Here is a 12,471-nt window from a genome sequence, read left to right on the forward strand (position 1 = left end):
GTCCCGGTGGGTTTAGTGTGGGGAACGGGTTCCCGGTGGGTTCAGTGTGGGGAACGGGGTCCCGGTGGGTTTACTGTGGGGAACGTTGTCCCGGTGGGTTTAGTGTGGGATACGGAATCCCAGTGGGTTCAGTGTGGGTGACGGGGTCCCGGTGGGTTCAGTGTGGGGAACGGGGTCCCGGTGGTTTCAGTGTGGGGAACGGGGTCCCGGTGGTTTCAGTGTGGGGAACGGAGTCCCGGTGTGTTTAAAATGAGTGTGTGGAACGGGGTTCCGGTGGGTTTAGTGTGGGGAACGGGGTCCCGGTTGGTTCAGTGTGCGGAACGTTGTCCCGGTGGGTTTAGTGTGGGGAACGGGTTCCCGGTGGGTTCAGTGTGGGGAACGGGGTCCCGGTGGGTTTACTGTGGGGAACGTTGTCCCGGTGGGTTTAGTGTGGGATACGGAATCCCGGTGGTTTCAGTGTGGGTGACGGGGTCCCGGTGGGTTCAGTGTGGGGAACCGGGTTATGGTGGGTTCAGTGTGGGGGGGTCCCAGTGGGATTAGTGTAGGTGAGGGTGTCCCGGTGGATTAATGTGGGTGAAGGGGTCCCGGTGGGTTCAGTGTGGGGAATGGGGTCCCGGTGGTTTCAGTGTGGGGAACGGAATCCCGGTGGGTTTAAAAGGAGTGTGGGGAACGGGGTCCCGGTGGGTTTAGTGTGGGGAACGGGGTCCCGGTTGGTTCAGTGTGCGGAACGTTGTCCCGGTGGGTTTAGTGTTGGGAACGGGTTCCCGGTGGGTTCAGTGTGAGGAACGGGGTCCCGGTGGGTTTACTGTGGGGAACGTTGTCCCGGTGGTTTTAGTGTGGGATACGGAAACCCGGTGGGTTCAGTGTGGGTGACGGGGTCCCGGTGGTTCAGTGTGGGGAATGGGGTTATGGTGGGTTCAGTGTGGTGGGTCCCAGTGGGATTAGTGTGGGTGAGGGGGTCCCGGTGGGATTAGTGTGGGTGAGGGGGTCCCGGTGGGTTTACTGTGGGGAACGTTGTCCCGGTGGTTTTAGTGTGGGATACGGAAACCCGGTGGGTTCAGTGTGGGTGACGGGGTCCCGGTGGGTTCAGTGTGGGGAATGGGGTTATGGTGGGTTCAGTGTGGTGGGTCCCAGTGGGATTAGTGTGGGTGAGGGGGTCCCGGTGGGATTAGTGTGGGTGAGGGGGTCCCGGTGGGTTTACTGTGGGGAACGTTGTCCCGGTGGGTTTAGTGTGGGATACGGAAACCCGGTGGGTTCAGTGTGGGTGACGGGGTCCCGGTGGGTTCAGTGTGGGAATGGGGTTATGGTGGGTTCAGTGTGGTGGGTCCAGTGGGATTAGTGTGGGTGAGGGGGTCCCGGTGGGATTAGTGTGGGTGAGGGGGTCCCGGTGGGTTTAGTGTGAGGAACGGAGTCCCAGTGGGTTTAAACGGAGTGTGTGGAACAGGGCCTAAGTGCTTGGTATTACTCATTTCCTGTTCGACGTGGTTATGTTGATATCTCCTCCCACCATAACCGAATACTGATGCAGATTAAGTTTTGAGTCAATATCAGGGCACTGAGACGGGGATTGGCACATGGAGAGGGACTGGACTGGTGTCGGGGACTGGAACCCGGGCAGGGTCAGTGTCAGACAGTGGGACAGGGAGTGGGTGTCGGGGTCTGGAACTGGGACAAGGTGTCAGTGTCATGGAGTGGGACAAAGACTCGGAATGGGACAGGGAGTGGGTGTCGGGACTGGGACACGGAGTGGGATTGGAATGTGTCGTGTGTGGGTCAGGCTGCGTCTGGGGAGGGGTAAGGCATTTCCAGGTACCTTCTCGTTCTCGGGGAGCTGCTTTGCCTCCAGTTGGAAGGTGGTGCTGCGCAGGAACTGGATGGAGGTTCTGCAGGCTTGAACCAACGACTCCAGGCTCTGAGGGAGCAGTTTCAGTCCATGAGTGCGTGGGCCAAATACCCCAGAGGATGTCCCCTGCCCCTCCCACCCTCCATCCCCTCTGCACTTGCACTTTCAACTTCCTCAGCCATAGCCCACCGACCCCTTCAGTCCTCGACCCCACACCCATCCCCAACCCTCCCATCCTCCAGAATTATCCCCTACCCCCTCCCCTACCTGCTCCCTCCTCCCTTTGTATATCTACCCTCCATTTCTTCTGCCCCCCCACCCCCACCTCAGCCCAACCACACTCATTCCCCCCTCCACCTCTGTCACAATCCCTGCCCACCCCTCCTCTGCTGTCCCGCCCCATATAACCCCTCTCACCCCTGCCCCCCGACCATGCTGTCCCCTCCTTCCCTTGCCCCTGTTCACCCTTCCCACCCTCCCCTTGTCCTCTGCCCTCTTTTTGCCCCATTCATCCCTCCTCCTCTCTCTTGCCCTGCCCGATCCTCCTCCCCTTTCCAATCTTGCCCCTCCTTCCCTTGCCCTTTCCTCCCCTCCCACATACCTCTTGCCTCCTGCCCTACTCCTGCCCCTCTTCCCCCACTCTCTCTTGCTCGCTGCTCTTCCCTTGGCCCCTTTCTCCCCCTGCCCGCCCCGTTCAGCCCCACCCCCTGCGCTCCCCACGTTCCTGTCAGCTCAGAGTGCTCCAGCCTCCCACCCACACACACTGCCCTCCTTGGCACCGCAGTCCCCGAGAGACGCATCAAGCAACTCCCTCCACGCAGCCTCGGTGGTCTGACAATCCCCACCACCCCCTCCGATTTCAGCTGCTCCTCTGTCACCCCAGTCACCCCACCACCCCACTGCAGACCGGCTCTGCACATGGACCCTGGTGGAGAACCACCCCTCCCCTCACCACCCCCCCCAAAACCTCCTCCCAGGAACCGCGTCGGCCCCCTGGCAAGGAACCCACCAGCCGAAACCGCACCCACTTCTGGTGGCTGTACCGGAAACTTCCGCCGAAGGGTGCCGTCGTCAGCTGGGCAGGCTCCACCCGCTCATGTAGGGCCTGGAGGGAGGGGAGGGCCTCCACCTGTAGGGAGGGGGTCGTGGGGAGGGGACAGAGGTCAGAGGTCAGCATTTTACAGTGGGACAAGCGGCTCTACCGGCCCTGGGGATCGGGAGCGACACACAAAACACTGGAGGTGCTCAGCAGGTCAGGCAGCATCTACGGAGATGGAAAAAGAGTCGGCCTTCTTCAGGACTGGAAAGGAAGGGGGCAGAACCAGAATGAGAAGGTGGGTGCGGGTGGGGAATGAGGGGTATGAAAGGAAATGATGTGAGAAGCTGGAAGATAGATGAATGGGGGAGGTATTGGTTTATTGTAACGAGATACAGTGAAAAGCTGCAGACCAGATCATTACACGATGCACCGAGACAGAAACAATAACAAGGCAGAATAAAGTGTAACAGCTACGGAGAAAGAGAGCAGTGCAGAGAAATAATGAGGGGTGGAGTTATAACGAGGTACATTATGAGGTCAGGCATCCATCTCATCGTGCTAGGGAACCATTCAATAATCCTATAAAACCTGGGTCTTATAAAAGATGGATGGAAGAGATAAAGGGCTGACGAAGGAGAAATCCTGAGCAGCTGTATCACTGCCTGGTTCGGGAATTGCACCATCTCGGATCGCAAGACCCTGCAGCGGATAGTGAGGTCAGCTGAGAAGATCATCGGGGTCTCTCTTCCCGCCATCACAGACATTTACACCACACGCTGCACCCGTAAAGCAAACAGCATTATGAAGGACCCCACGTACCCCTCATATAAACTCTTTTCCCTCCTGCCATCTGGAAAAAGGTACCGAAGCATTCGGGCTCTCACGACCAGACTGTGCAACAGTCTCTTCCCCCAAGCCGTCAGACTCCTTAATACCCAGAGTCTACACTAACATCTACATCATTTATTATTACATTGTGCACTTTATGTAGTCCTGTGTAGGTCTGTAGTCTAGTGTAGTTTTTGTGTTGTCTTACTTAGTCTCGTGTAGTTTTCTGTTGTTTCATGTAGCACCACGTGTGGGCATGTGGCCAGGTGGTTAAGGCATTGGACTAGCGACCTGAAGATCGTGAGTTCGAGCCCCAGCCGAGGCAACGTGTTGTGTCCTTGAGCAAGGCACTTAACCACACATTGCTCTGCGATGACACCGGTGCCAAGCTGTATGGGTCCTAGTGCCCTTCCCTTGGACAACATCGGTGGCGTGGAGAGGGGAGACTTGCAGGTCTTCCATACAACCTTGTCCAGGCCTGCGCCCTGGAGAGTGAAGACTTTCTAGGGGCAGATTCGTGGTCTCGCAAGACTAACGGATGCCTTTTTATCATGTAGCACCATGGAGGAAGGTTGTTTCGATTTTACTGTGTATTGTACCAGCAGTTTATGGTCCAATCAAAAGTGACTTGACTTGACTTGACTTGAATCGTACAAGAGAGATTGAGCAACTCTCCCTCACTTAAATCCAAATCACGCACTAGTCTCGACACCATTATAATGGTGTCGAGATCCTCATCGACAATGATGGACGAACACAAGAGAGAGCAGTGTACCAGCCCTTCACCTCTTCCGCCTATCCCCTCCCACCTATCGCCCGCCTCCCCCTCACCTGGTCTCACCTGCCAGCTCGTACTCCTCCCCGCTCTTCCTTACTCTGGTCCTGCCTCCTTCCTTTCCAGTCCAGTGAAGGTTCTAGCCCTGAGACCTTGATGGTTCATTTTCCTCCACAGACGCTGCCCGAGCTGCTGAGTTCACCCAGCGTTTGAGTGCATAGCGCGCTTACAGTGATCCCTGGGTAGATACAGGGGACCATCTTTCCCACTGAATGTGACGTCCAGGAAATGGAGGGGGTTTGGGGGGGATAGGGCTCACTGTCTCAGAGCTGGGGAGTGATTCCTGTTTCTGGACAATGCAGATACTGATGTCAGGATGTCAGTTTGTTGACTATAGCTCAGTGTTTAACACCATCATTCCTACAACCTGATCGATAAGCTACAGAACCTGGGCCTCTGTACCTCCCTCTGCAACCGGAACTTCAACTTCCTCACCAGAAGACCACAATCTGTGCGGATTGGAAATAATATCTCCACTTCGCTAACAATCAAAAATGACACACTGCTCTTATCCCTCTAAACCTATGGCTAGGCATAGCTCAAATAGCATCTATAAATTTGCTGATGGCACAGCCATTGTTGGCAGAATTTCAGGTGGTGACGAGAGGGCGTACAGGAGCGAGATATACCAGCTAGTTGAGTGGTGTCGCAGCAACAACCTGGTACTCAACGTCAGTAAGACCAAAGAGCTGATTGTGGACATCAGAAAGGGTCAGACAAGGAGGGAATACAATCCAATCCTCATGGAAGGATCAGAAATGGAGAGAGCAAGCAGTTTCAAGTTCCTGGGTATCAATATCTCTGAGGACCTAACCTGGTCCCAACATATTGATGCAGCTACAAAGAAAGCAAGTCAGTGGATATATTTCGTTAGGAGTTTGAGGAGATTTGGTTTATCAATTAAAACACTTGAAAGTTTCTACGGATGTATTCTGACCGGCTGAGTCACTGTCTGGTAGGGGGATGGGGGTGGGCTCCTGCACAGGATTGAAATAAGTTGCAAAAACTTGTAAACTCAGTCGCTCCATCATGGGTACTATCCTCCATAGTATCCAAGACATTCTCAAGGAGTGGCACCTTGGGGAGGCGGCGTCCATTATTAAGAATCTCCAGCACCCAGGGCACGGCCTTTTCTCACTGTTACCGTCAGGGAGGAGGTACAGAAGCCTGAAGGCACACACTCAGTGATTCAGGAACAGCTTCTTCCCCTCTGCCATCCAATTCCAAATGGACATTGAACCCATGAACACAACCTCACTGCTTTTTTATTTCAACTTAACTATTTAATAGACACATATATATACTGAAGGTAACTCAGTATTTTTCTCTATATGATGTATTTCATTGTACAGCTGCTGTAAAGTTACCACATTTCACACATATGCCGGTGATATTAACTCTGACTCTGGTGCTGTTTCTATACTGTACCATGCCACACAAGCTTCAGTGCCCTTTCCTGGAGCTGCAGGGTTGGATGGGACGTGTGCTCCGCAAATTGGCACTCTGCCAGACTGGCAGGTTTCCCGCTCAGGTCCGGCTTCCAAGAGAAACCGACCCCGGTGGGAATAAAGGGAGCATTTCTGGTTGGCTGCCGGTGACTAGTGGCGTTCCCCAGGGGTCTGCGTTGGGACAGATTCTTTTTATGTTATATGTCAGTGTCTTGGTTGATGAAATCGATGGCTTTGTTGAAGTTTGCAGACAATCTGAAGATAGGAGGAGGGCAGGTAGTTTTGAGGAAGTAGAGAGGCTACAGAAGGACTGAGGCAGATTAGGAGAATGGGTAAAGAAATGGCAGGTGGAATACAGTGTTGGGAGGTGTTTGGTTATGCACTTTGGCCGAAGAAATGAAAGGGTTGACTATTTTCTAAATGGAGAGACAATACAAAAATCTGAGGTGCAAAGGGACTTGGGAGTCCTTGTGCAGGATTCCCTGAAGGTTAATTTACAGGTTGAGTCGGTGGTGAGGAAGGGAAATGCAATGTTAGTATTCATTTCAAGAGGACAAGAATATATAAGCAAGGATAAAAGCACTGGTGAGGCCTCACCTGGAGTATTGTGAGCAGGTTTGGGCCCCTTACCCAAGGATGTGCTGAAACTGGAGAGGGTTCAAAGGAAGTTCACAAAAATGATTCCAGGATTGAATGGTTTGTCATATGAAGAGAGGTTGATAGTTCTGGGCCTGTATTCACTTAAATTCAGAAGAACGAAGGGTGACCTCATTGAAACCTATCGAATGGTGAAAGGCCTTGATAGAGTGCATGTGGGGAAGATATTTCCTATGGTGGGAGAATCTAAGACCGGAGGACACAGCCTCAGAATAGAGGGGTGTCCTTTTAGAATGATGATGAGGAGGAATTTCTTTAGCCAGAGTGTGGTGAATCTGTGGAATTCATCGCCACAGACAGCTGTGGAGGGCAGATCTTTATGTATATTTAAGGCAGAGGGTGATAGATTCTTGATTGGTCAGGGCATGAAGGGATACAGGGAGGAGGCAGGAGATTGGGGCTGAGGGGAAAATTTGGATCAGTCATGATGAAATAGTGGAGCAGACTCAATGGGTCGAATGACCTAATTCTGCTCCTATATCTTATGGTTGTCTTGTGGAATTCACTCTGTTCTGCTGCTAATGGGCAAAGCTTCTCAAAAACTTGCTCTCCCCCCGCCCCTCCCGACTCTCCTGGGAGACTCCTTGCCCAAAAGTCCCAGACACAAGGTCCAGTATCCTTCTCTGAATTTGTATAGCCTCCCATTGCTGGTATCATCTTTATAGTTTCTTTTCTTTCTCTCCCCCTCCCTCTCCCTCTCTCCATCCCTCTCTCTCCATCCCTCTCTCTCCATCCCACTCCCTCTCTCTCTCCCCCCTCTCTCCCCCTCTCCCTCCCTCTCTCTCTGTCCATCCCTCTCCCTCTCTCTCTTCCCCCTCTCTCCCCCTCTCTCTCTCCCTCTCCCTCCCTCTTCCATCCTTCTCTCTCCCTCCTCTCTGTCCATCCCTCTCCCTCTCTCTCTCCCCCTCTCTCCCCCTCTCTCTCTCCCTCTCCCTCCCTCTCTCCCTCTCTCTCCATCCCTCTCTCTCCTCCCTCTCTCCCTCTCTCTCCATCCCTCTCTCTCCTCCCTCTCTCCCTCTCTCTCCATCCCTCTCTCTCTCCCTCTCCCTCTCTCTCTCCCCCTCTCTCTCTCCCTCTCCCTCCCTCTCTCTCTGTCCATCCCTCTCCCTCTCTCTCTCCCCCCTCTCTCCCACTCTCTCTCTCCCTCTCCCTCCCTCTTCCATCCTTCTCTCTCCCTCTCTCTCTGTCCATCCCTCTCCCTCTCTCTCCCCCCCTCTCTCTCCCTCTCTCTCTCCCTCTCCCTCCCTCTCTCCATCCCTCTCTCTCTCCCTCTCCCTCTCTCTCCCCCCCTCTCTCTCTGTCTCTCTCTCCATCCCTCTCTCTCTCCCTCTCTCTCTGTCCATCCCTCTCCCTCTCTCTCTCCTCCTCTCTCTCCCTCTCTCTCTCCCTCTCCCTCCCTCTCTCCATCCCTCTCTCTCCATCCCTCTCTCTCTCCCCCCTCTCCCCCCCCTCTCTCTCTCTCTCCCCTCTCTCTCTGTCTCTCTCTTTCCATCCCTCTCCCTCTCTCCATCCCTCTCCCTCTCTCCATCCCTCTCTCTCCCCCACTCTCTCCCTCTCCCTCTCTCTCTCCCCCCTCTCTCCCCCTCTCTCTGTCTCCATCCCTCTCTCTCTCTGTCTCTCTCTCCCCCTCTCCCCCTCTCTCTCCCCCTCTCCCTCCCTCTCTCCATCCCTCTCTCTCCATCCCTCTCTCTCTCCCCCCTCTCTCCCTCTCTCTCTGTCTCTCTCTCTCCATCCCTCTACCTCTCTCCATCCCTCTCTCCCCCTCTCTCTCCATCCCTCTCTCCCCCTCTCTCTCTCCCTCCCTCTCTCCATCCCTCTCTCTCCCTCTCCCTCGCTCTCTCCCTCCTCTCTCTCCCCCTCTCTCTCCCTCTCACTCCCTCTCTCCATCCCTCTCTCTCCCTCTCTCTCTCCCTCTCTCTCTCCCTCTCTCTCTCCCCCTCTCTCTCCCCCTCTCTCTCTCCCTCTCCCTCCCTCTCTCCATCCCTCTCTCTCTCCCTCCCTCTCTTCCTCTCTCTCTGTCCATCCCTCTCCCTCTCTCTCTCCTCCTCTCTCTCCCTCTCTCTCGCTCTCTCCCTCTCCCTCCCTCTCTCCATCCCTCTCTCTCTCCCTCTCTCTCTGTCCATCCCTCTCCCTCTCTCTCTCCTCCTCTCCCTCCCTCTCCCCTCCCTCTCCCTCTCTCCCTCTCTCTCTGTCTCTCTCTCCATCCCTCTCTCTCCCTCTCTCCATCCCTCTCTCCATCCCTCTCTCCCCCTCTCTCTCTCCCTCTCTCTCTCCCTCTCCCTCCCTCTCTCCATCCCTCTCTCTCTCCCTCCTCTCTCTCCCCCCTCTTTCCCCCCTCTCTCTCTCCCTCCCTCTCTCCATCCCTCTCTCTCCCTGTCTCTCTGTCCATCCCTCTCCCTCTCTCTCTCCCTCTCCCTCCCTCTCTCCATCCCTCTCTCTCTCCCTCTCTCTCCGTCCATCCCTCTCCCTCTCTCCATCCCTCTCTCCATCCCTCTCTCCCTCTCTCTCTCCCTCTCTCTCTGTCTCTCTCTCCCTCTCCCTCCCTCTCTCTCCCTCTTCCTCCCTCTCTCCCTCCCTCTTTCCATCCCTCTCTCTCCCTCTCTCTTTGTCCATCCCTCTCCCACTCTCTCTCCCCCTCTCTCTCCCTCTCTCTCCCCTTCTCCCTCCCTCTCTCCATCCCTCTCTCTCTCTCTCTCCCTCTCTCTGTCCATCCCTCTCCCTCTCTCACTCCCCGCTCCCTCCCTCTCCCCTCCCTCTCCCTCTCTCCCTCTCTCTCTCTGTCTCTCTCTCCATCCCTCTCTCTCCCTCTCTCTCTCTGTCTCTCTCTCCATCCCTCTCTCTCCCTCTCTCCATCCCTCTCTCCCCCTCTCTCTCTCCCTCCCTCTCTCCCTCCCTCTCTCTCTCCCTCTCCCTCTCTCTCTCCCCCCTCTCTCTCCCTCTCTCTCTGTCTCTCTCCATCCCTCTCTCTCTCTGTCTCTCTCTCCCCCTCTCCCCCCTCTCTCCCTCTCCCTCCCTCTCTCCATCCCTCTCTCTCCATCCCTCTCCCTCTCTCTCTCCTCCCTCTCCCTCTCTCTCCATCCCTCTCTCTCTGTCCATCCCTCTCCCTCTCTCTCTCCCCCCTCTCTCCCCCTCTCTCTCCCTCTCCCTCCCTCTGTCCATCCTTCTCTCTCCCTCTCTCTCTCCCCCTCTCTCCCCCCTCTCCCTCTCTCTCCCTCTCTCCATCCCTCTCCCTCTCTCCATCCCTCTCTCCCCCCTCTCTCCATCCCTCTCTCCCCCTCTCTCTCTCCCTCCCTCTCTCCATCCCTCTCTCTCTCCCTCTCCCTCGCTCTCTCCCTCCTCTCTCTCCCCCTCTCTCTCCCTCTCCCTCCCTCTCTCCATCCCTCTCTCTCCCTCTCTCTCTGTCCATCCCTCTCCCTCTCTCTCTCCCCCTCTCTCTCTCCCCCCTCCCTCTCCCTCCCTCTCTCCATACCTCTCTCTCCCTCTCTCTCTCCCTCTCTCTCTCCCTCTCTCTCTACCCCTCTCTCTCCCCCTCTCTCTCTCCCTCTCCCTCCCTCTCTCCATCCCTCTCTCTCCATCCCTCTCTCTCTCCCTCTCTCTCTGTCCATCCCTCTCCCTCTCTCCATCCCTCTCTCCATCCCTCTCTTCCTCTCTCTCTGTCCCTCTCTCTCTGTCTCTCTCTCTCCCTCTCCCTCCCTCTCTCCCTCCCTCTTTCCATCCCTCTCTCTCCCTCTCTCTTTGTCCATCCCTCTCCCACTCTTTCTCCCCCTCTCTCTCCCTCTCTCTCCCCCTCTCCCTGCCTCCCTCTCTCCATCCCTCTCTCTCTCCCTCTCTCTGTCCATCCCTCTCCCTCTCTCCCCCCCTCTCACCCTCTCTCTCTCCCTCTCCCTCTCTCTCTCCATCCCCCTCTCTCTCCCCCTCTCTCTCTGTCCATCCCTCTCCCTCTCTCACTCCCCCTCTCTCTCTCCCTCTCTCCCCCTCTCTCTCTCCCCCTCTCCCTCCCTCTCCCCTCCCTCCTTCTCTCCCTCTCTCTCTCTCTGTCTCTCTCCATCCCTCTCTCTCTCTCTCCATCCCTCTCTCCCCCTCTCTCTCCCTCCCTCTCTCCATCCCTCTCTCCCCCTCTCTCTCTCCCTCCCTCTCTCCCTCCCTCTCTCTCTCCCTCTCTCTCTCTCTCTCTCCCTCTCTCTCCCTCTCTCTCTGTCTCTCTCCATCCCTCTCTCTCTCTCTGTCTCTCTCTCCCCTCTCCCCCTCTCTCTCCCTCTCCCTCCCTCTCTCCATCCCTCTCTCTCTCCCTCTCTCTGTCTATCCCTCTCCCTCTCTCCATCCCTCTCTTCCTCTCTCTCTCTCACTCTCTCTCTGTCTCTCTCTCCCTCTCCCTCCCTCTCTCCCTCCCTCTTTCCATCCCTCTCTCTCCCTCTCTCTTTGTCCATCCCTCTCCCACTCTCTCTCCCCTCTCTCTCCCTCTCTCTCCCCCTCTTCCTCCCTCCCTCTCTCCATCCCTCTCTCTCTCCCCCTCTCTCTCTGTCCATCCCTCTCCCTCTCTCACTCCCCCTCTCTCTCTCCCTCTCTCTCCCCCTCTCCCTCCCTCTCCCCTCCCTCTCCTTCTCTCCCTCTCTCTCTCTCTGTCTCTCTCTCCATCCCTCTCTCTCTCTCCATCCCTCTCTCCCCCTCTCTCTCCCTCCCTCTCTCCATCCCTCTCTCCCCCTCTCTCTCTCCCTCCCTCTCTCCCTCCCTCTCTCTCTCCCTCTCCCTCTCTCTCTCCCCCTCTCTCTCCCTCTCTCTCTCTGTCTCTCTCCATCCCTCTCTCTCTCTGTCTCTCTCTCCCCCTCTGCCCCCTCTCTCTCTCTCCCTCTCCCTCCCTCTCTCCATCCCTCTCTGTCTCCCTCTCTCTCTCCCCCCTCTCTCCCCCCTCTCTCCCCCTGCCTCTCTCTCTCTCCCTCTCTCCCTCACTCTCCCTCTCCATCTCTCTTTCTCATCCTCTCTTGTCCTCTCCAGTTCCTTCGCAACCTTTCCAAAACAGTGCGTCCGGAACTCTACAGAACTCTGTGCAGTCTACCCGAGGTTTACCACATCGGCTCCACTTTTCAAAAGTTAAAACCTGGAGAGAGGAAATCAGAGTTGAATTTTCAGGTCAAAGATCTTTTCTCATAACTGGGTGAGAATGCGAGTGAAAATCAAAATTCTGCAGACGCTAGAAATGTTAAAAAAAAGTAACAACAGATTATCTCAAAAAATATTCACAGCACGTCAGGCAGTGTCTGCGGATAAAGAAACAGGTTTAATATTTCAGTTTGAAGGCTCTTCATTGGATATGGCCAAACATGGTGATAACTTCCAGCATTTTTGGCTTTTATATTACAGGGAGGACGTCATTCAGCCGGAGGAAGTGTAGAAAACATTCACAGGCATGTTGCCAGAAGTGGAGGGCTGAGTTATAAAGAGGGACTGGACAGGTTGGGACTGTCCTTTCTGGAGTGCAGGATGAGAGCTGACCCGATAGAGGTTTATAAAACCAGTGGATAAGGTTGCTGGTCGCTGTGGTGTATTTAACAGTTCACTAATCCTGTCTATATATATCGTTTGAGTAAGCATTTTTGTTTGTTTCAACATTTCATTGCGAGTTATACAGCACAAATACGTGGACCACATACGCCATCATGCTGCCGTGCGATACGTGCGTGCCTCGCTGAAACCAAGCATCGAACTACACCATCTATCTCCCGACTCGCTTGCTCTCCTTTCAATTAGTTTCATGTTTTGAAGTTAGAAAACAGAACTGTCACTGTCCTTCCCTGCCAGGGCAGGGACTCTAAGTCTTGAGGGC

The 12,471-nt window shown here is 55.2% G+C and overlaps 1 protein-coding gene across 1 annotated transcript in view; it reads right to left on the bottom strand.

Moving 5' to 3' along the window:
* Nucleotides 1–12,471, bottom strand: part of LOC140203672 (uncharacterized) — an 85,140-nt gene that overhangs the window by 10,931 nt on the left and 61,738 nt on the right. Inside the window, exons 8-9 of the mRNA XM_072269720.1 lie at nucleotides 2,853–2,972; nucleotides 1,814–1,912 (exon numbers count right to left, since the gene is read on the bottom strand). Of these exons, the coding sequence (XP_072125821.1) occupies nucleotides 1,814–1,912; nucleotides 2,853–2,972 (219 nt within the window). The remainder of the gene's footprint in view (nucleotides 1–1,813; nucleotides 1,913–2,852; nucleotides 2,973–12,471) is intronic.

This window comes from Mobula birostris, chromosome 10 (assembly GCF_030028105.1).
Source record: "Mobula birostris isolate sMobBir1 chromosome 10, sMobBir1.hap1, whole genome shotgun sequence".
Lineage (NCBI taxonomy): Eukaryota > Metazoa > Chordata > Chondrichthyes > Myliobatiformes > Myliobatidae > Mobula > Mobula birostris.